This window comes from Salmo salar, chromosome 19, assembly GCF_965601325.2.
Source record: "Salmo salar chromosome 19, fSalSal1, whole genome shotgun sequence".
Taxonomy (NCBI): domain Eukaryota; kingdom Metazoa; phylum Chordata; class Actinopteri; order Salmoniformes; family Salmonidae; genus Salmo; species Salmo salar.
The window spans coordinates 84,588,089-84,611,857 of record NC_138309.1 but is presented as its reverse complement, the minus strand read 5'-3'; the positions used below and the strand labels follow the sequence as shown (position 1 = coordinate 84,611,857).

Genomic DNA, 23,769 nt, shown 5'->3' with positions numbered 1-23,769 from the left:
TTGGAGTTGGATGGAGTTGGAAACACCCTTTATAACTGATTTAATGTTGTATTATTTTATGGACTCTTTAATGTTCCGTCACAGAAAACATTTCATCTGGATTCTCAGCAGCAAACTATAGCCTCTTCACACTGATGGGGAGTTGTAGATTATTTTCAGCACTTGAGAGGTAGATCTCAGCAGCAAACTATAACCTCTTCACACTCATTGGTGTTCGTCTAGGACCAAGACAGCTCATCAAATGTCTTCTTACGCAACAACTTATTCACGTTAACTAAATGTTATAACAGAGCCACTGAGTGGAATCCATTTTATCATCTACATCTAGACAATACGTGTGATGTATATTCACAGAATAGGACAAAAATAACGAGTTTCCAAACACACATTCCCTGAGATTGAATGAGGTCTTGCCTACAGTTTTGATTTTTTTTTGTAGTGGCAGACTCCAAAATCAGAATATCAATCTACTAAATTAATTTAAAAATCAGCTCTGACATTCTGTTAAGGGCCAATAAAAACCCAGTTTGCAAAGCTATGGTCCATAGCCACACCTCTATCAATAACTTCAGCTGCTAGCCCACAATTAAAGTCATTCTAATGCAGCAGCCCCCTTGGGGCTAGTCAAAGCCAACTTGGCAGGATGAGGTAACACACATAAAAATAACCCTGTAAAATAATTACATTTCCGTTGTCCTTGCATCTATGAACTCAGTTCAGGAATTTGTGAAACCATGACCAAATTCCACACTCACCATCTGTGAAACTTAGTTAAAGGATAACACAATCATAAAGGGAAAATTGCAGAAGCATTCGCTGAAAAACAAGCTCTGAAGTCTGATATTCGCCAGATAGTATTTTTTTTTACAAATACTTCTCCTAAGCAGTTTGTGTGAATGAATATGTGGGCTAATTACGTCAAACAGTAATAAGCTCCTTATAAATGCCTTGAAATGTATACGTTTGCAATTGCTTACAATATCATAGTCCTCCTACCTATTGCAAATATATCACAGCAAATCCTAATGAACTAGGTGTAATTAAATAAATAAAAGGAAATAAAATGTCTTAGCTCTCTCAGTGTCTGTGAGAGACAGTAACTAAACAAGGCCAGTGTTATCCAGAGTACAACTGCTACTCTACTTTGTAACAATCAGATTAAATATGTCTAGTACATCACGTTTCACTGACATTGTTTTCAACAGCGTCATACTTTTAGTTATTATTAAAAGAAAGATAGAGAGCAGAAGTTAGTACTAGACACACCCTCTGTGTAAACGAACTAAATGTGACCAAGGGACCAGTACAACAATGTAATGGATGGGCAAGACCGTGTCCAACGTGTCCGGTGCGGTGAAACTACACACCGAAATGGACAAAGAGTCTCAGTGGATGTGTAATCTCTACGATCTAGTACTGTGGTCATTCATTGTGATCATTTCAATTTATTTATCTACATTTCCTCTTCCCAGTATCACACCAGTTCAACGATAATAATTCAGAGATAACAATGTTGAGTAAAAAAAAATCACTCGTTTTTTTTTTGCTTACCTGAACATAATTGTTTTCACAGTAGTCTGCTACCCGTGTGAGATTCTGGTAACTCTCTACAAGAGCTCTTTTACCGGCTGGAATTTCCTCCTCTAACAACATTTGCAGCTCTGCCATCTTACATCTCCCCGCATAGCGACTTCGCTTTCGCTTTGACTGAGGTTTGAAACAACCAGCTCTGCCACGGGAAAAAGAAGAAAGTCCTTCGCCTGGTATTGTGGGATTCATGGGGTGTATTCATTAGTCTGACTACGTTGCAAAACGTTTCGTCTGTTGCAAAACTTTTGAGATAACAATGTTTCTGTTGCAAAACGTTTGCAACAGAAACAGTTTACCGTTTACTCTCTAGGAACCAAATGGAAGCAAGCATACCGAACAGAACGAAACGGGGAGAGACCTGAGTTTGATCAATAGAAACTCTCGTTTTCCGTTCCAAATCGTTTACCGTTTCGATAAGGCCTAAACGGTTTCCGTTGAAAAACGTTTTGCAACGGAATCTGATTAATGAATAGACCCCTGGCCTCGCTTTCACATCGGCGCAGTGAGCAACAAAAAAAAAAAAAAAACCCAGCTGCTGGAGAAGTTCTCCAGATTGTCACTAATTACCACAGTCACAACGTCGAATTTGGCTATATCATAAAATGTATAAAAACAAAAAAATATCTTTATCGTCTAAATTTAAGGTTAGGGTAAGGCATAATGTAATCAGTGTGGTTAAAGTTAGGGGTGAGCTTAAAATTACATTTTTAGGAAGATACATTGTAGAAATAGGTGGGGTTTAGGACTTTGTGGCTGTGGTAACTAGTGACGCCTCTCCTCTTCCTCTGACCAAAACATGGATCACCGCGTAGAATGCTGGGATATGTAGTGCTATAATGTATCCTTGTCTGGGCTTCAGATCGGCAAAAATCCTCACATTTTATACAAAACATCAACGCGTGAGGATGTTTATGCCTTTGCGACATTTCTTATTGTGGCCAACAACACATAGTATTGTGTTGGCTTACATCCCTTTACCATACATTTGTTTTTAGGTCAATTACACGCTCAGCTATAGACTGTATTTAGAACTACATATCCAGTAAGCTCTAACTGTGGCTGGTGCAATGTGGAGCTTGTAGGCATTTTGATGTAATAATAAAGGACATATTTATCTCCATCCAGGCAGTAGAAAACTACAACTCCCATAGCATGCAGTGCCTGTCACTACTGTATTGTGCATGTCTTCTGTTGGTAAGTAAAGAGAGGTCGTAGTCTCAAGCAGGTAGATCATTAAATGGTGAGTGACAAACATGGCCTTATGAGCTTATTTACCGAGTGCAATGTATATATTTTTGTTGTGTTCATTAGAAAGATAAATTATTAGGGATGTTTTTAAAATCATTTGTTTAGTCTCTGTGGCATTGAGTGCTCTAAAATTCACAGACGACATAACCTTACCAGTGGTTTTGGTTTAGCTTAGCTGTTATGAGGTTGTAGTCAAATAGTCACCTATAGTACTTATATATCTATATTTGAAGTACTTTTATGTTATTGTGAACGGTTTTCATATTATTTGACCAATGTTATTACGGGTGTATGACCTAGCTATACACAACAATATATATTTCTGCAACCCATACTCAACTCTCATGTTGTACATTCCTGTCTTGACCACTTTAATGATGATTATCCCTAGGTTTTGAAGAGTTCGCTAACGTAATTCACACTTTTGGGGTTATGATGGAGATTGAGGATGGAAAACCATTGTACGAGCGGAGGTTTGATGCCGCTGTCAAAGTGATACAAAGCTTGCCTCCAGACGGTAAGGGCTATGAGGGCTAAATGCAACATTGCAGCCTAAAGCCAATTATTGTTAACCTACTTTCCAAAGCTCTCTGGGAGTAGGTATATTTACACACCTGAATAATATCACAATTAAATTCATTGTGTTAAAACCTAAAGAGTTTTCCAAAAGACCATGTTTTTACTGCAAATATTCTTAGTCTGGGTACCAGTCTGTTTGAGTTATCATTCCTCTCATTGACACTCCTCATTCTCATTTCAGGACAATATATTCTGCAGTAAGATGTATTTTTTTATTTTGTGTATCTATTTCAGGTTCCTTTCAGCCCTCCAATGACATGATGCTCAAGTTTTACAGTTACTACAAACAGTCCACACTAGGACCCTGCAACACACCCAGACCTGGTTTCTGGGACCCCATGGGCAAAGTCAAATGGTAATGCAAACAGACCAGTAGGATTCAAATAGGGTCTAAGTCAAATGGTAATGCAAACCGACCAGTAGGATTCAAATAGGGTCTAAGTCAAATGGTAATGCAAACCGACCAGTAGGATTCAAATAGAGTCTAAGTCAAATGGTAATGCAAACCGACCAGTAGGATTCAAATAGAGTCTAAGTCAAATGGTAATGCAAACAGACCAGTAGGATTCAAATAGAGTCTAAGTCAAATGGTAATGCAAACAGACCAGTAGGATTCAAATAGGGTCTAAGTCAAATGGTAATGCAAACCGACCAGGAGGATTCAAATAGGGTCTAAGTCAAATGGTAATGCAAACAGACCAGTAGGATTCAAATAGGGTCTTCTAACGACGACAGAGATTTGTCTGTACTGTAAGTCCTTGCGGTTAACTTTCCCATTGCCGCATTTTGTCTGATAAAATCTGGACCTGTTGTGCTGAAGAGGCATGATATGTCATGTCACCTTTTACCCACTTGGCGGCAGTTGACTGTTTTTACTTGTTTGTATATATAAAAATTAAACAATTACATTTTTTTATTGAAGATCTCGCCACTGAGGGAATCCTTTTTTAGAAATGACACTGCAGCTGTTTATGAATCGGTTTAACTATTATACTTTTAGACTGTTATTGCTCTACTGAGCCTTACATTTAGAGTTGGCAGGCCAGCTGCTGATTTAGGTTCATGAGCGTCTGGGTCATTGACCAAGTGGAGACTCTCTGCTGATAACAAATAACACGATGATCTGAACGATAATGACTTTACGTGCTGTCCACGACTCCTATGAGAATGTCCATTATGTCTAAGAGTTAAAGCATTTAAAGCAACTGGATCACAATACCCAAGATCCTTAAAAGCAGTTGTTTCTGTTACTGATAACTTAACTCAAATCAAATTTTATTGGTCACATACACATGGTTAGCAGAGGTTATTGCGAGTGTAGCGAAATGCTTGTGTTTCTAGTTCCGACAGTGCAGCAATATCTAACATGTAATCTAACAATTCCACAACAACTACTTAATACACACAAATCTAGGTAAAGGAATGGAATAAGAATATAGAAATATATGGATGAGCAATGACAGAGTGGCATAGGCTAAGATACAGTAGATAGTATAGAATACAGTATATATTCTATACTGTTAACCTGTGTTATCACTTGAAGAGGTATTAAACTCTAGGTAGGAGACTGTCAGTGTAGGTGTTATTTCAAACATCTTGTTCTGTCTATTTAGGGATGCATGGAATGATCTGGGAGAAATGCCCAAGGAAGAGGCAATGATTGCTTATGTTGATGAATTGAAGCTGGTAAGTGTTTTGTCTTGAATGGATATGAATGTCAATGCAGAAGTCAGCATACCAGCGTTGGCGGGTATTCTAATAGATTGTTGATGAGTCCAGGAAGTAAGTGGAATTCTATTCTTTAATTGAAATTTCCTGAGTTCAGTTAAGTTAAAAAGGAATTGACTCCCAACCCAGAGTTGGATCATTTTGTTGATGAAAATCTGTCTAAATGACGTTCAGACAGGATGGCCTGTATGTCAGTGTACGTCAGAGGGCACTACATGTGTTTGTTGTCGTGTTGTGTTTAAACAACAGATCCTTGAGGGCATGCCCTGTACAGCTGAGGTAGAGCAGCTGCTGCTGGTGCTGGGCCCCTTCTATGAACAGGTGCAAGAGAAGAAGCACATAAATCAGGTGTCCGACCTGTCTGCAGGTACTGTCACTACCTTTTTAATCTAATTTGATTTCATATGAATTTGATTTGATTTTATTTGGCATGTCTTCCATTTTAACTTATACATTTCTATCATGTACTCAGCCCGTTTGACAAAATTTGCTAGGCAACTTCAAGGCAAGTCTATAGATGTGTATTTACCCACAATTCCCAGATCATTTTAGTTATGTCTGATGTTGTAGTTCAGTATAAATAGGTTTTAATTTTCTTTTATTTTAGCTTTATATCTCATAGTTTGGTTGAATTAGAATTTATCTCCCGCTATGTCTCCCACTATGTCTCCCGCTATGTCTCCCGGTATGTCTCCCGCTATGTCTCCCGGTATGTCTCCCGCTATGTCTCCCGGTATGTCTCCCGCTATGTCTCCCGCTATGTCTCCCGCTATGTCTCCCGCTATGTCTCCCGGTATGTCTCCCGCTATGTCTCCCGCTATGTCTCCCGCTATGTCTCCCGCTATGTCTCCCGGTATGTCTCCCGCTATGTCTCCCGCTATGTCTCCCGGTATGTCTCCCGGTATGTCTCCCGCTATGTCTCCCGCTATGTCTCCCGGTATGTCTCCCGCTATGTCTCCCGCTATGTCTCCCGCTATGTCTCCCGGTATGTCTCCCGCTATGTCTCCCCGCTATGTCTCCCGCTATGTCTCCCGCTATGTCCCCGCTGGCCCCGGTATGTCTCCCGCTATGTCTCCCGCTATGTCTCCCGGTATGTCTCCCGGTATGTCTCCCGGTATGTCTCCCGCTATGTCTCCCGCTATGTCTCCCGGTATGTCTCCCGCTATGTCTCCCGCTATGTCTCCCGCTATGTCTCCCGCTATGTCTCCCGCTATGTCTCCCGGTATGTCTCCCGCTATGTCTCCCGCTATGTCTCCCGCTATGTCTCCCGGTATGTCTCCCGGTATGTCTCCCGGTATGTCTCCCGCTATGTCTCCCGGTATGTCTCCCGGTATGTCTCCCGGTATGTCTCCCGCTATGTCTCCCGGTATGTCTCCCGGTATGTCTCCCGCTATGTCTCCCGCTATGTCTCCCGGTATGTCTCCCGGTATGTCTCCCGGTATGTCTCCCGCTATGTCTCCCGGTATGTCTCCCGGTATGTCTCCCGGTATGTCTCCCGGTATGTCTCCCGCTATGTCTCCCGGTATGTCTCCCGGTATGTCTCCCGCTATGTCTCCCGCTATGTCTCCCGGTATGTCTCCCGGTATGTCTCCCGGTATGTCTCCCGCTATGTCTCCCGCTATGTCTCCCGGTATGTCTCCCGCTATGTCTCCCGGTATGTCTCCCGCTATGTCTCCCGCTATGTCTCCCGGTATGTCTCCCGCTATGTCTCCCGCTATGTCTCCCGCTATGTCTCCCGCTATGTCTCCCGCTATGTCTCCCGGTATGTCTCCCGCTATGTCTCCCGCTATGTCTCCCGCTATGTCTCCCGGTATGTCTCCCGCTATGTCTCCCGCTATGTCTCCCGCTATGTCTCCCGGTATGTCTCCCGGTATGTCTCCCGGTATGTCTCCCGCTATGTCTCCCGGTATGTCTCCCGGTATGTCTCCCGCTATGTCTCCCGCTATGTCTCCCGGTATGTCTCCCGGTATGTCTCCCGCTATGTCTCCCGCTATGTCTCCCGGTATGTCTCCCGGTATGTCTCCCGCTATGTCTCCCGCTATGTCTCCCGCTATGTCTCCCGGTATGTCTCCCGGTATGTCTCCCGCTATGTCTCCCGCTATGTCTCCCGGTATGTCTCCCGGTATGTCTCCCGGTATGTCTCCCGCTATGTCTCCCGCTATGTCTCCCGGTATGTCTCCCGGTATGTCTCCCGGTATGTCTCCCGGTATGTCTCCCGCTATGTCTCCCGGTATGTCTCCCGCTATGTCTCCCGCTATGTCTCCCGGTATGTCTCCCGCTATGTCTCCCGGTATGTCTCCCGGTATACAATATACAGTGCATTCGGAAAGTATTCAGTCCTTTTTCCCCATGTTGTTATGTTACAGCCTTATTGTAAAATGGATCAAATACAAACATGTCCTCATCAATCTACCTACACACAAAACCCCATAATGACATCACAATACCCCATAATGACATCACAATGACATCACAATACCCCATAATGACAAAGCGAAAACAGCTTTTTAGACATTTTTGCAAATGTATATAAAAAAAATCTATAATATCTTATTTACAAAAGTATTCAGGACCTTTGCTATGAGACTCGAAATTGAGCTGAGGTGCATCCTGTTTCCATTGATCATCCTTGAGATTTTTTTACAACTTGATTGGAGTAAAACTGTGGTAAATTCAATTGATTGGACATGATTGGGGAAAGGTACCAAATAGTTCCTGCAGCATTGAAGGTCCCCAATAACACATTGGCCACCATCATTCTTAAAAGGAAGAAGTTTGGAACCACCAAGACTCTTTTTAGAGCTGGCCGCCCTGCCAAACTGAACAATCAGGGGGAGAATGGCCTTGTTCAGGGATGTGACCAAGAACCCGATGGTCACTCTGATAGAGCTCCAGAGTTCCTCTGTGGAGATGGGAGAACCTTCCAGAAGGACAACCATCTCTGCAGCACTCCATCAATCAGGCCTTTATGGTAGAGTGGCCAGGGGGAAGGCACTCCTCAGGAAAAGGCACATGACAGCCCACTTGGAGTTTGTCAAAAGGCACTTAAAGGACTCTCAGACCATGAGAAACAAGATTCTCTGGTCTGATGAAACCAAGATTGAACTCTTTGGCCTGAATGCCAAGTGCCACATCTGGAGAAAACCTGGCACCATCCCTACAGGGAATCATGGTGGTGGCAGCATCATGCTGTGGGGATGTTTTTCAGCAGCAGGGACTGGGAGACTAGTCAGGGTCGAGGGAAAGAGATGAACGAAGCAAAGTACAGAGAGATCCTTGATGAAAGCCTGCTCCAGAGCGCTCAGGACCTCAGACTGGGGCGAAGGTTCACCTTCCAACAGGACAACGACCCTAAGCACACAGCCAAGACAAGACAGGAGTGGCTTCGGGACAAGTCTCTGAATGTCCTTGAGTGGCCCAGCCAGAGCCCAGACTTGAACCCAATCGAACATTTCTGGAGAGACCTGAAAATAGCTGTGCAGTGACGCTTCCCATCCAACCTGACACAGCTTGAGAGGATCTGCAGAGAAGAATGGGAGAAACTCCCCAAATGCAGGTGTGTCAAGCTTGTAGTGTCATATACAAGAAGACTCGAGGCTGTAATCGCTGCCAAAGGTGCTTCAACAAAGTATTGAGTAAATGGTCTGAATACTTATGTAAATTATATATTAGTGTTTTATTTTTAATACATTTGCAAAAATGTCTAAATACTGTTTTTGCTTTGTCATTATGGGGTATTGTGTGTAGATTGATGAGGTAAAAAAACAATTGAATCCATTTTAGAATAAGTGGAAAAAGTCAAGGGATCTGACTACTTTCCAAATGCACTGTATATACAAAAGTATGTGGACACCCCTTCAAATTAGTGGATTCGGCTATTTCAGCCACACCCGTTACTGACAGGTGTATAAAATCGAGCACACAGTCATGCAATCTCCATAGACAAACATTGACTGTAGAATGGCCTTACTGAAGAGCTCAGTGACTTTCAACGTGGCACCGTCATACTGTAGGGAGCCACCTTTCCAACAAGTCAGTTAGTCACATTTCTGCCCTACTAAAGCTGCCCCAGTCAACTGTAAGTGCTGTTATTGTGAAGTGGAAATGTTTAGGAGCAACAATGGCTCAGCCGTGAAGTGGTAGGCCACACAAGCTCACAGAACGGGACCGCTGAGTGCTGAAGCGCGTAGCACGTGAAAATGATCTGTAGTTGGTTGCAACACTTACTACCGAGTTACAAACTGCCTCTGGAACCAACATCAGCACAAGAACTGATTTCGGGAGCTTCGTGAAATGGGTTTCCATGGCCGAGCAGCCACACACAAGCGTAAGATCACCATGCCCAATACCAAGCGTCGGCTGGAGTGGTGTAAAGCTCCCTGACATTGGACTCTGGAGCAGTGGAAACATCTTCTCTGGACAGATGAATCACGCTTCTTCACCCTCTGGCAGTCCGACGGTAGAATCTGGGTTTGGTGGATGCCAGGAGAACACTACCTGCCCGAATGCATAGTGCCAACTGTAAAGTTTGGTGGAGGAGGAATAATGGTCTGGGGCTGTTTTTCACGGTTTGGGCCCCTTAGTTCCAGTGAAGGGGAATCTTAACGCTATAGCATACAATTACATTCTAGATGATTCTGTGCTTGCAACTTTGTGGCAACAGTTTGGGGAAGACCCTTTCCTGTTTCACCATGACAATGCCCCCGTTGACAAAGCAAGGTCCATGCAGAAATGTTTGGTGAGATTGATGTGGAAGAACTTGATTGGCCTGCACAGAGCCCTGACCTCAACCACATCGAACACCTTTGGGATGAATTGGAAGGCCGACTGCAAGCCAGGCCTAATTGCCCAACATAATTTCCCGACCTCACTAATGCGCTTGTGGCTGAATGGATGCAAGTCCCTGCAGCAATGTTCCAACATCTAGTGGAAAGCCTTCCCAGAAGAGTGGAGGCTGTTATAGTAGCCATGGGGGGGACCAACTCCATATTAATGCCCATTATTCTGGAATGAGATGTTCGACAAGCAGGTGTCCACATACTTTTGGTTATGTGGTGTATCTCCTGGTGTATCTCCTGGTATATCTCCTGGTATATCTCCTGGTATATCTCCTGGTATATCTCCTAGTATATCTCCTGGTGTATCTCCTGGTATATCTCCTGGTATATCTCCTGGTATATCTCCTAGTATATCTCCTGGTGTATCTCCTGGTATATCTCCTAGTATATCTCCTAGTATATCTCCTAGTGTATCTCCTAATGTATCTCCTAGTATATCTCCTGGTATATCTCCTAGTATATCTCCTAGTATATCTCCTAGTATATCTCCTGGTATATCTCCTTGTGTATCTCCTAGTATATCTCCTGGTATATCTCCTGGTATATCTCCTGGTATATCTCCTGGTGTATCTCCTGGTGTATCTCCTGGTATATCTCCTGGTATATCTCCTAGTATATCTCCTGGTATATCTCCTGGTGTATCTCCTAGTATATCTCCTGGTGTATCTCCTGGTGTATCTCCTAGTGTATCTCCTGGTGTATCTCCTGGTATATCTCCTAGTATATCTCCTGGTATATCTCTTGGTATATCTCTGAGTATATCTCCTGGTATATCTCCTGGTGTATCTCCTAGTGTATCTCATGGTGTATCTCCTGGTATATCTCCTAGTATATCTCCTGGTATATCTCTTGGTATATCTCTGAGTATATCTCCTGGTATATCTCCTGGTATATCTCCGAGTATATCTCAGAGTATATCTCCTGGTATATCTCCTGGTATATCTCCTAATGTATCTCCTGGTGTATCTTCTGGTATATCTCCTGGTATATCTCCTGGTATATCTCCTAATGTATCTCCTGGTGTATCTCCTGGTATATCTCCTGGTATATCTCCTGGTATATCTCCTGGTATATCTCCTGGTATATCTCCTAGTATATCTCCTGGTATATCTCCTTGTATATCTCCTGGTATATCTCCTAGTATATGTCCTGGTATATCTCCTAGTATATCTCCTGGTATATCTCCTAGTATATGTCCTGGTATATCTCCTAGTATATGTCCTGGTATATCTCCTAGTATATCTCCTGGTATATCTCCTGGTATATCTCCTGGTATATCTCCTAATGTATCTCCTGGTATATCTCCTAGTATATCTCCTAATGTATCTCCTGGTATATCTCCTTGTTTAGGTAAATTAAACTAGCAGTAACATAAAGGTTTAGTTCTATATCATTGTAACACAGTTGTTTCTATGACACAGGTTTTGGGACCATGATTACATCAGCACCTTCAAAAAGTGTCACGAGGAGCATCATTAGGACGATGGAAATGAACGGCACTTTGGAGACACGGCCACCCAGACCAGCGGTTGAGCCTCCAGAGCCCAACGTCATGGCAGTGAAGGAACAGGGGGAGGAAGAGGAGTTTGAGTTTGATGAGGAAGATGAAATTGAAGTAGAAGAAGAAGAAATTGCTGAGATAAAAGAGGTGAAAAAAGGTATGTTGTCAAACATTAGAACAAGAAAATAACAATATATAAAAATAAAAAAAATAGGAAAACGTTAAGCAGAAAAAATCTTGTAATAATATATTTAGAAAATGTCTTTCAGCAAATGAAAAGTCAAAGAAAAAGGGCTCATCCAGGAGACCTAAAGTCCCCCTGTCTGAAGGTAATGTGGGGAACGGGATGAGCCACTTTTCCAATGGGACCCACACCTCCAAGGCTGCCCTGAACAGTGAGGACTCAGAGGAGGGCCTCTTGAGCAGCATCCTGCCCCTGGAGCCCCATGTCCAGGTCAACGGTCACCACGCAGGTAGGGACCACCAGATCCATGTGTTTAGAGAGTTGTTTTCTCTCAATTAACATCACATGGGGGATATTTAAACAATTATATTTAACTGAATGTCTAGGACTAGAACAATAATCTAAAAAGTGTCCCAACTCGTCTCTGAGTAGCACTTAATGTTGTGTTGCTGTATTCCGTCTGTTAGTTAGAATGTTGCGTTACTGTATTCCGTCTGTTAGTTAGAATGTTGCGTTACTGTATTCCGTCTGTTAGTTAGAATGTTGCGTTACTGTATTCCGTCTGTTAGTTAGAATGTTGCGTTACTGTATTCCGTCTGTTAGTTAGAATGTTGCGTTACTGTATTCCGTCTGTTAGTTAGAATGTTGCGTTACTGTATTCCGTCTGTTAGTTAGAATGTTGCGTTACTGTATTCCGTCTGTTAGTTAGAATGTTGCGTTACTGTATTCCGTCTGTTAGTTAGAATGTTGCGTTACTGTATTCCGTCTGTTAGTTAGAATGTTGCGTTACTGTATTCCGTCTGTTAGTTAGAATGTTGCGTTACTGTATTCCGTCTGTTAGTTAGAATGTTGCGTTACTGTATTCCGTCTGTTAGTTCGAATGTTGCGTTACTGTATTCCGTCTGTTAGTTAGAATGTTGCGTTACTGTATTCCGTCTGTTAGTTAGAATGTTGCGTTACTGTATTCCGTCTGTTAGTTCGAATGTTGCGTTACTGTATTCCGTCTGTTAGTTAGAATGTTGCGTTACTGTATTCCGTCTGTTAGTTAGAATGTTGCGTTACTGTATTCCGTCTGTTAGTTAGAATGTTGCGTTACTGTATTCCGTCTGTTAGTTAGAATGTTGCGTTACTGTATTCCGTCTGTTAGTTAGAATGTTGCGTTACTGTATTCCGTCTGTTAGTTAGAATGTTGCGTTACTGTATTCCGTCTGTTAGTTAGAATGTTGCGTTACTGTATTCCGTCTGTTAGTTAGAATGTTGCGTTACTGTATTCCGTCTGTTAGTTAGAATGTTGCGTTACTGTATTCCGTCTGTTAGTTAGAATGTTGCGTTACTGTATTCCGTCTGTTAGTTAGAATGTTGCGTTACTGTATTCCGTCTGTTAGTTAGAATGTTGCGTTACTGTATTCCGTCTGTTAGTTAGAATGTTGCGTTACTGTATTCCGTCTGTTAGTTAGAATGTTGTGCATACATTACCGTGGCGGAAGGTTTGAGTTCCCTATGCCCCAAGGGGCTATAAAAGTATTTTATCCAATGGCCACAGGATTGTAAATTGTAAATTTGTGCTTTTCAAGAGCATAATATACTATTTATTGTAAACACAAAAAGGTAGAAACTCTTTCCCCTGTGGTAACCAATAGGTATTTCAGGCACTGTAGAACAAGGTAGAAACCAACCAATCAGCTGCATGACGATTAGTACTTGTCTTTATGATTGTAATGTACAGTATACCATAGACTTACCTATTCCAGTGTATATCAGGCCTAGAGTTGTCTGTTACAACAGAATTGAGGATTGAATTTGGATAGAATGAAGGTTTGCCATTGATATCTAGTATGCTGAATATCAGCATTACTCTCTAAAAGAAGAAGCAGGCGTTATGGAAGGCATTATGGGCCTAATCCAGATTGTCCATTAACTAGATGTCTGAAAAAAGGTTTCAAAATGGATACTCAGCACCCTAGTGGGCGGATGTCCTCATGGATCCTTGGCCATGTGATCTTATTAAGCTGCTCAGCTTTACTCCCAGAGCTGTTGCAACTCTGCACTTCCCTGGGAACAGACACAGACTTCCCTGCTCTGATGGGTTGCAGTGACATTATCCCCCTAAAAGCTGATCTGGTCTAGGGCCAGTGGACCTCGAACCATCTCTTCACATCCAATCAATGATCACCTTCAGAAAGGTTTGCGTTTGGAATGTGGAACACATACAGTGCCAGTCAACAGTTTGGACCCACCTACTCATTCAAGGGTTTTTCTTTATTTTGTACTATTTTCTACATTGTAGAATAATAGTGAAGACATCAAACTACAAAATAACACACTTTTTTGGTTACTACATGATTCCATATGTGTTATTTCATAGTTTTGATGTCTTCACTATTATTCTACAATGTAGAAAATAGTATAAATAAATAAAACCCCTGTAATGAGTAGGTGTGTCTAAACTGTTGACTGGTACTGTATAATGCAAATGGACATCAAAGGCCTCTGCACTGGTTACATTTGTGTTCCTTCTTAATGGGTCCTGCTAGCACAAACATCTCTCTGAAGGAAGGTTCCCATATGGCGAAGAGTCGAGGCTGACCTGTATGGGACATTGTGCTATCTATTCCTATAGATCTGGATGTATCCTGGCCCCGTCATGTGACCAGTGACTCAGACAGCGAGGTCTACTGTGACTCTATGGACCAGTTTGGCCTGGAAGAGGTAAGAGTACACACACACACACAGAGTACAGTCAAGCACAGACAAAGCATCCTCATGTATGTGTGTTTGGTCCAGGGCTCTGAGGCACACACTGACCGCTGTCTGGAGCTGGATGAGGAAGAGCAGGGAGAGAGCCACAGCCCTCTGTCCGATCAGGAGGGGCCCGCCGAGGCACCGTGTGGAACCCCTGAGGACCCCCAGGGGCCACCCAAGGGCATCCAGTGTGGCGGGGAGGATGGGGAGACTAGTGGAGGGGCCTCTCAGAGACAACGACTGAATACAGATAGGGCCGATAGCTCCCTGGTTAGGAGAGAACGAGGTAAGGTGTGTGTGTGTGTGTGTGTGTGTGTGTGTGTGTGTGTGTGTGTGTGTGTGTGTGTGTGTGTGTGTGTGTATTAAGGGTCGTTCTTATTTCTCTAGAAGTATATGTCAGTGTTCACACCTCTCTGTGTCTCTATATTTGTTTATAGGCTCCAGGTCTTCAAGGCACGGCCTGGAGGCCCAGGGGCCCTTCCTGGGTAGCGGAGGGGACGGGGAACGATGGGGTGGAGCGGGGGCAACAGGAGGCAGTCTGAATGAGCAGATCGTAGTGGCGCTGGCCAGACTGCAGGAAGACATGCAGAGTGTCCTGGAGAGACTGCACACACTGGAGGCCCTTACTGCATCCCAGGTCAGAGACCAGAGACCCACATACCATTTTGAAACTATCTATTACACAGCCTGATAAGATAGTAACTACTGCTAAAAGGTATCTAATAACCCCCGTGACAAACATGCTGTCATGTGGTACTTCCACCTATTGCTCTCATGCCTTTTATTCATGCTCAGAAGGTAGGATTTAGGTCTAAGATGATTTAGGTCTAAGATGATTTTGGTCTAAGATGATTTAGGTCTAAGATGATTTAGGTCTAAGATGATTTAGGTCTAAGATGATTTAGGTCTAAGATGATTTAGGTCTAAGATGGACTGTAACTATTTAGTTGAGGAAGTAATGTAATGAACGTTGTTGTGTTCCTTTCTTCTCTCTTTTGTTTTCTAGTCGTTGGCTCTACCATACCCACCATCACCCCTGGCAAAGAAGGGTAGTAAGGTACGGTGCACTGGCTTTTCTGTCTGTCATTGTTTGTGTTGGACTCAGATCACATGGGTCATAGACTGAACACATGGTCATAGACTGAGCACATGGTCATAGACTGAGCACATGGTCATAGACTGAACACATGGTCATAGACTGAGCACATGGTCATAGACTGAGCACATGGTCATAGACTGAGCACATGGTCATAGACTGAGCACATGGTCATAGACTGAACACATGGTCATAGACTGAACACATGGTCATAGACTGAACACATGGTCATAGACTGAACACATGGTCATAGACTGAGCACATGGTCATAGACTGAGCACATGGTCATAGACTGAACACATGGTCATAGACTGAACACATGGTCATAGACTGAACACATGGTCATAGACTGAACACATGGTCATAGACTGAGCACATGGTCATAGACTGAGCACATGGTCATAGACTGAACACATGGTCATAGACTGAACACACGGTCATAGACTGAACACACGGTCATAGACTGAACACACGGTCATAGACTGAGCACATGGTCATAGACTGAACACATGGTCATAGACTGAACACATGGTCATAGACTGAACACATGGTCATAGACTGATCACATGGTCATAGACTGAACACATGGTCATAGACTGAACACACGGTCATAGACTGAACACACGGTCATAGACTGAACACACGGTCATAGACTGAGCACATGGTCATAGACTGAACACATGGTCATAGACTGAGCACATGGTCATAGACTGAACACACGGTCATAGACTGAACACACGGTCATAGACTGAACACACGGTCATAGACTGAGCACATGGTCATAGACTGAACACACGGTCATAGACTGAACACACGGTCATAGACTGAACACACGGTCATAGACTGAACACACGGTCATAGACTGAACATGCCCTTTGTATTTTCCCACATACATGTATTGTGATTCAGAATACAGATTATTTTATTTTCAGGGATATTGTGAGATATATAAAGAAGGAAGTATTTATTAGGTGTGTTTTCTGAAAGCAAAGCACAGGTCTAGATTCTTTACATCGTCTAATTAGTATTATTATTCCACTCACTCTAATGCTTAACACCGCTTGAGCTGTTAACACTAAACCAACTTTAGAATGTTCAGACAGACCGTCTTCAGGTTGCTTGAGAAATATTTGTTTTTAATACTATTTATACTTTTTTTTGTAGTAGAACCATATTTGCATTAAACTCAATGCAAGTCAATGACCATAGACTTGAATGGTCGAAAATGGAGATGAGTCTTGATATATCACCGTTCAAGCTGTCAACATCAGAACAATTGTTGACATGTTCAGACTGACCCTAAGATTGCTTGTCAAATTATTATTTTTATTTTTATATACTATTAATACTTTTGTAACTGTAACTATTTAAAAGTTTGCAATTAGAATCAATGGTGACAATGACAGGTAGATATTCACAGTGACACTGCTTTCCAAACCTTCAAGACTAGAAACCCCAAAACAACTTCAGGATGATTGAACCACTTCATGAATATATAGATTATGTAATTTATCCATCCTTAAATCAGTTTAAATTAGCACACATTTGCATATTAGAGAAAACGCCACACATCTGTAACTGTATTGTCACAAAATCCTTCGTTGTGTTGCAGGGAAGACCAAAATGCAGCGGAGTTGTGGATACTCATATTTTAATTAACAAAAAAAGAGTAAAGCATCCACTTGACAAAACAATAAATGATACCCACAACACTAAACAGTTTTGCAGGCTCACCAACGCAGTGCAAAAACAACTACCCACAAAACCAAGTGACAAACATACTCCTACATATATGACTCCCAATCAGGAACAACGATCCCCAGCTGTTCCTGATCAGGAGTCACAAGACCAACACAGAACGATCACACACACAAGACTGCCACGTCCTGACCCCAAAACTACTACAACAGCTCCATCTGCTGGTCAGGACGTAACACGTATAAGCTATAAACACGAAACCAACTTTCAAATGTGCAGAAGACCCCAACTTAGATTTCTTAAGATTTTTTTTTTTTTTTGAGAATCTATAGTTTTTGTACTACAACAATATTTAAATGAGTTCCCAATGCATTTCAATGGCAATTAAAGGGCCATAGACTTACATGGGGAAAATGTGTCCGCGCAAGTCCTCTTGAACCGTTTAAGCTATCAACACCAAACCAATGTGGAGACGTTCAGATTAATACTTTTTGAACTGTAAACATTTTAAAATGTGCATAAATTAACATGTGTTTGAATGAGGAACCATAGGAATACAGAGGAAGCTATTCAAAATGGTCCTGTTCCTTGGCCAATTAATCTACAAAACCAAGTTTAAAACATTCAGGCTATGCTAACTTCACATTTTTTATTTTATTTTATCAACTATAACTATACTGTATACATTTGCATAAAACAACTCACCAACAGTAACTCTTGAATTGTTCAAGCTGGAGACACCAAACCAACTTTCACATGTTTAGGCTACCCTATCCACTCAATCAATCAATTAATTAATCAGTCAATAGCCAAAATCAATTAATCAATCAGTCAATAGCCAAATCAATCCATTTTTCCATATACCTACTTTTTCAACTATAAATCAGTCACCACCATTACACTTGCACTCATTAGCGCTACTGGAACTTATTTCAAAACTGAAATACTTTTAAACTATCTAGCAAGCACACCACATTTTCTTCAGGAAATGTACTTCTCTAGTTTTCAGCATATGCATTTTCATCCTATTTTGTCCTCTAGAACCCATCCTGGTGGCCTTTTGACGTGTCTCCTAGCGCCGTTGCCTTTGCTGTGGCGTGGCCATTTGTGGTGCAGTGGCTTATTCGCCTATATCTTCAACGTAAGAGAAGGTAATTCTATAGCAAGATGGGGATATTCTACAATAACTGCTAGTCAATGGTATTGTTGAGTAAATTGAGACAGATTTTGTTTATGTTATTTGGTCACCCATTCACGATTCTGCCTCTGATACTCTATAAATGCCACTTTATAATTTTTTTTATACATTTGCAAACATTTCTAAAAACCTGTTTTTGCTTTGTCATTATGGGGTATTGTGTGTAGATTGACGAAGGAAAAAAAACGATTTAATCAATTTTAGAATAAGGCTGTAATTTAACAAAATGTGGAAAAAGTTAAGGTGTCTGAATACTTTACGAATGCACTGTATCATACGAAATGTAACATATCATACTAACTGGAGTGTTTACGTACAGAATAATACAACATTCTCTGAGACCACACTGTGTTGATAACTATCAAAAGTATCACCTGAACTTTAGTAAAAATGCTTTCTAACATCGAGTCTTGTCCCCACTTTTAGACGAATCAACTGAAAAGTCTCCCGTCCCAAAGACGCAGAGCGACGATGAGAGCTCTCTCAACAGTCTCTGGTTGGGTAACAGCCGTAGGCTTCCTTCTACTTTCCCCCACACCTCTGTAACTCTAGCTTTTGCACTATGAAGATGGCACTAGGAGTAGTGAGTTGGGGGAAGCCTCACAACCCACTGGGCACTACAATTGAAATCAGAGAGAAATGTGAATGAATTGAACTGCAGCTTTATAATCATGCAAGATTATACGACTACTGTACTACATTAGTACTTTTTTTTTTTGCTCTGAAGAAATTATGATGATTTAACTTGGGCGGTAAAGTTATTGGCTGTGTATGTTGAGTATAGCTTCTTTTATTCCGTACATCTTACGGATCGGCAACTTTGATGGTGGTGTGGTCCAGGGAGAAAAAAAAACTAAACTTCCCTTTTTTTAGCGGTCCGTCTCCTGACAGCGAAGAGAAAAAAATGGACGTTTTAAAGTTAATTTCCTGCAATTCTGCATATCTTGCCATGGGGTGTAAAGAAAATGTTGCCAGATAGTAATTTGACCATGTTTACTACAAGTTTAGATAGCTGGCCACTAGACTAACTAACCAATGTAAAAACATTTAGCTGATCTGGGCTTATTGAGTGACTTCTTGATGCACAGACAAATGTCGAAATTGTACCTTATGTATTCTATTATTCTAACTCTCATCAGGACGTTTTCTTTTGTCGGTCAAATTGGTCCGCGGGCCTACAAAAGGGGGGAGGCCCACGGGTCCACCAGTTGCCCATCCCTTGTCTTACAGCATTATAAGAACTATCCAACTTGTCCTGTAAATGCCTGCCATGGACATACTGCAACAGAAACCTTATGCCATATATCATAATAGTTGCTCAGGCTGCTAATATATGGTGATAACGCTAGGCAGATAAGTGTAAATATATAATAATGTATTTGTGGAAAGGTACATTTATATTCTGAAAATGTGTTAATTTTCATTTAATATTAGAAATAATAAATTAAGACCTTATTGTCTAGTTTTTGGTTAGGTTGTACATTACTGCTAGGATGTTAATGGTTATAACAGCCGTCGTCAGAATGAGACCAAGGTGCAGCGGAGGATGTGTTCATCTTAATGAAACCACGAAAAGGACAGCCAGACAGTTCCTGTCAGGAATAACAAAACACTAGACAGAAAACATTCACCCACAAACCCCAAAGGAAAAACAGGCTGCCTATGTATGACTCAATCGGCAACAACGATCTACACCTGTTCCTGATTGAGAGCCATACACGCTCCCGAAACAAAGAAATAAACCAACATAGAAAAAGAAACCTAGAACGCCCACCCATGTCACACCCTGGCCTAACCAAAAATAGAGAACAAAAAACCCTCTCTATGGCCAGGGCGTTACAATGGTTCAGATTAAGTATAATATTTTTTAAATATCGGATCGGCTTTTATACACTTAATTTGTGTATATTTAGAATTTCATCAACTCATGATAAAGTTCCTCACCAATGTAGCCGTGTACAGTACTTAGGGGCGGCAGGTAGCCTAGCGCTTAAGAATGTTGTGCTAGTGACCGGAAGGTCGTTGTTTCGAATACCCGAGCCGACTAAGTGGGAAAAAATCTGTCGATTTGCTATGCATTTAATCCTAATTGCTATGCATTTAATCCTAATTGCTCTGGTTACGAGCATCTGCTAAAATATACTGTAGTTCTGTCTACTCGAGTAAAACATCTCAAATGTAAAATTGTAGTGTCGGTCCAAATTCTGAGAAAAATAAAGAGAACCAAAAGGATATGAAACGCTAATTGAACACTCAGATGTTACCAACTCAAACAAGAGAAAAGAGAGAACAAGTTGAATAGTGATGATAAATACATGTTTCAAATACATTGTACTTTTTTTGATGATGATTTGAACTTTATATCTGTTCATAGCATTTTTTTATGTACACACACCGTTCAAAAGTTTGGGGTCACTTAGAAATGTCCTTGTTTTGAAAACATACATGAAATAAGTTGCAAAATGAATAGGAAATATAGTCAAGACATTGACATGTTTATAAACAATGATTTTTAATTTAAATAATAATTGTGTCCTTCAAACTTTGCTTTTGTCAAAGAATCCTCCATTTGCAGCATTACGGAATACCTTTGGCGTTCTAGTTGTCAATTTGTTGAGGTAATCTGAAGAGATTTCACCCCATGCTTTCTGAAGCACCTCCCACACCTTGGATTGGCTTGATGGGCACTTCTTACGTACCATACGGTCAAGCTGCTCCCACAACAGCTCAATAGGGTTGAGATCCGGTGACTGTGCTGACCACTCCATTATAGACAGAATACCAGCTGACTGCTTCTTCCCTAAATAGTTCTGGCATAGTTTGGAGCTGTGCTTTTGGGTCATTGTCCTGTTGTAGGAGGAAATTGGCTCCCAATTAAGCACCGTCCACAGGGTATGGCATGGCGTTGCAAAATGGAGTGATAGCCTTCCTATTTTAAGATCCCTTTTACCCTGTATAAATTTCCCAGTTTACCACCACCACCAAAGCACCCCCAGACCATCACATCGCCTCCACCATGCTTGACAGACGGCGTCAAGCACTCCTCCAGCTTCTTTTCATTTTTTTCTGCATCTCACGAATGTTCTTCTTTGTGATCCGAACACCTCAAACTTAGATTCGTCTGTCCATAACACTTTTTTCCAATCTTCCTCTGTCCAGTGTCTGTGTTCTTTTGCCCATCTTAAATCTTTTTTTTTTTATTGGCCAGTCTGAGATATGGCTTTTTCTTTGCAACTGCCTAGAAGGCCAGTATCCCGGAGTCGCCTCTACACTGTTGACGTTGAGACTGGTATTTTGCAGGTACTATTTAATGAAGCTGCCAGTTGAGGACTTTTGAGGCATCTGTTTCTTAAACTAAACACTAATGTACTTGTCCTCTAGCTCAGTTGTGCACCGGGGCCTCCCACTCCTCTTTCTATTCTGGTTAGAGCCAGTTTGTGCTGTTCTGTGAAGGGAGTAGTACACAGCGTTGTACCAGATCTTCAGTTTCTTGGCAATTTCTCGCATGGAATGAATAGCCTTCATTTCTCAGAACAAGAATAGACTGATGAGTTTCAGAAGAAAGGTCTTTGTTTCTGGCCATTTTGAGCCTGTAATCGAACCAACAAATGCTGATGCTCCAGATACTCAACTAGTCTAAAGAAGGCCAGTTTTATTGCTTCTTTAAATCAGAATAAAAGTTTTCAGCTGTGCCAACATAATTGCAAAAGGGTTTTCTAATGATCAATTAGCCTTTTAAAATGATAAAATTGGATTAGCTAACACAACGTGCCATTGGAACACAAGAATGTTGTGCTAGTGATGGTTGCTGATAATGGGCCTCTGTACGCCTATGTAGATATTCCATTAAAAACCTGCCGTTTCCAGCTACAATAGTCATTTACAACATTAACAATGTCTACACTGTATTCCTGATCAATTTGATGTTATTTTAAATGGACAAAAAAAAAAATGCTTTTCTTTCATAAACAAGGACATTTCTAAGTGACCCCAAACTTCTGAACGGTAGTGTATGTTTTAATGTAGCAATGTGTTTTTTGTTTGTTTGTAAAGAAACATTGTCCATGGAGGTCTGACTGACAATGGTTATGTTTGGCTTCTAATATGTGTTTTGAATACTTTCTATGTAATGGAGTTTGGTTCATTTAGTGTAAATTGTATACAATAATAGTTGTACAGACCAGATAAGAACATTATATTGGCAAAAGTGCAATATTTTAATTGCATTCTAATGTATTGATGTAGTATATGAATATATCAAAATAATGTAGGTATCATAAAATGTACATTTGCAATAGAGTTGATATTTTCACAGCCATTGATTTGTTAAACTTTCTACTAAATATGAATATTTCTCTCCTTTTCTGCCTTAGATTGTTGTTTGCATGTGATTGAGAATATACTAAACAAAAATATAAATGCAACGTGTAAAAAGTGTTTGTCACATTTTTCATGAGCTGAAATAAAAGATCCCAGAAATGTTCCATACGCACGAAAAGCTTAATTCTCTCAAATTTTGGCCACCAATGTGTTTACATCCCTGTTAAGTGAGCATTTCTCCTTCACCAAGATAATCCATCCACCTGACAGGTGTGGCATATCAAGAATATGATTAAACAGCATAATCATTACACAGGGGCACCTTGTGCTGGGGTCAATAAAAGGCCACTCTAAAATGTGCAGGTTTGTCACACAATGCCATAGATGTCTCAAGTTTTGAGGGAGCGTGCAGTTGGCATGCTGACTGCAGCAATGTCCACCAGAGCAGTTGCCAGAGAATTGCATGTTCATTTTTCTACCATAAGCCGCCTCCAACATTGTTTTAGAGAATTTGGCAGTACATCCAACCGGCCTCACAACTGCAGACCACGTGTAACCACGCCAGCCCAGAACCTCCACATCCGGCTTCTTCACCTGCAGGATCATCATACACCAGCCACCCAGACATGAAACTGAGTAGGTCTGTCTGTAATAATGCCCTTTCGTGGGGAAAAACTTCAGGGCCTAATTAATTTATTTCAATTGACTGATTTCCTTATGAACTGTAACGCAGTGAAATCGTTGAAATTGTCACGGTGTTTTATATTCTTGTTTAGTATAAATTGAATAAAGTTTTAACAACGCTTTTATTTTTACTTAAAACAAATTCCTCTTATGGGGATTCACAACACACACAGATCTGACCACAAGCACTAAGAAAGATAGAATGGGATGTGAACATACAAATTCATAAATATTTTACAAATTGGAATTTATAACATACACTAAATTACTAAAAGTATGTGGACACCTGCTCATTGATCTTCTCATTCCAAAATCATGGCCATTCATAAAGAGTTGATCCCCCCTTTGCTTCTATAAAAGCCT

General features: G+C 41.3%; 2 protein-coding genes across 7 annotated transcripts in view; one reads left to right on the top strand and one right to left on the bottom strand.

Annotated features, from left to right (window-relative positions):
* Positions 1 to 1,790, bottom strand: part of LOC106579709 (abl interactor 1) — a 123,452-nt gene extending 121,662 nt beyond the window's left edge. For all 5 annotated transcript variants that reach the window (XM_045702796.2, XM_045702797.2, XM_082966015.1 and 2 more), the window contains exon 1: positions 1,552 to 1,790. In XM_045702796.2, coding sequence (XP_045558752.1) covers positions 1,552 to 1,779 — 228 coding nt within the window. In that variant the 5' untranslated portion in view covers positions 1,780 to 1,790. The remainder of the gene's footprint in view (positions 1 to 1,551) is intronic.
* A 952-nt stretch (positions 1,791 to 2,742) lies between these two features.
* Positions 2,743 to 22,890, top strand: LOC106579699 (acyl-CoA-binding domain-containing protein 5A). Of its 2 annotated transcripts, none has more exons than XM_014159833.3 (13): positions 2,743 to 2,830; positions 3,230 to 3,355; positions 3,652 to 3,772; positions 5,031 to 5,103; positions 5,395 to 5,512; positions 11,405 to 11,641; positions 11,754 to 11,957; positions 14,289 to 14,377; positions 14,453 to 14,696; positions 14,848 to 15,047; positions 15,417 to 15,467; positions 18,246 to 18,345; positions 18,829 to 22,890. In XM_014159833.3, the coding sequence occupies exons 2-13, from the start codon at positions 3,271 to 3,273 to the stop codon at positions 18,966 to 18,968; spliced, it is 1,662 nt and encodes a 553-aa protein (XP_014015308.3). In that variant the 5' UTR covers positions 2,743 to 2,830; positions 3,230 to 3,270; the 3' UTR covers positions 18,969 to 22,890. The 2 variants fall into 2 exon arrangements, with proteins under 2 accessions (XP_014015308.3, XP_014015309.3); XM_014159834.3 differs by having other exon boundaries at positions 2,744 to 2,830; positions 18,246 to 18,355.
* The last annotated feature ends 879 nt before the right edge of the window (positions 22,891 to 23,769 follow it).

Excerpts from the sequence above, each read along its gene's own strand:
- LOC106579699 (XM_014159833.3), top strand. The coding sequence starts at position 3,271 with ATGATGGAGATTGAGGATGGAAAACCATTGTACGAGCGGAGGTTTGAT. Across the intron at positions 3,773-5,030 it reads CCCATGGGCAAAGTCAAATG|GGATGCATGGAATGATCTGG; the intron begins GTAATGCAAACA and ends CTGTCTATTTAG. Across the intron at positions 11,958-14,288 it reads GGTCAACGGTCACCACGCAG|ATCTGGATGTATCCTGGCCC; the intron begins GTAGGGACCACC and ends CTATTCCTATAG.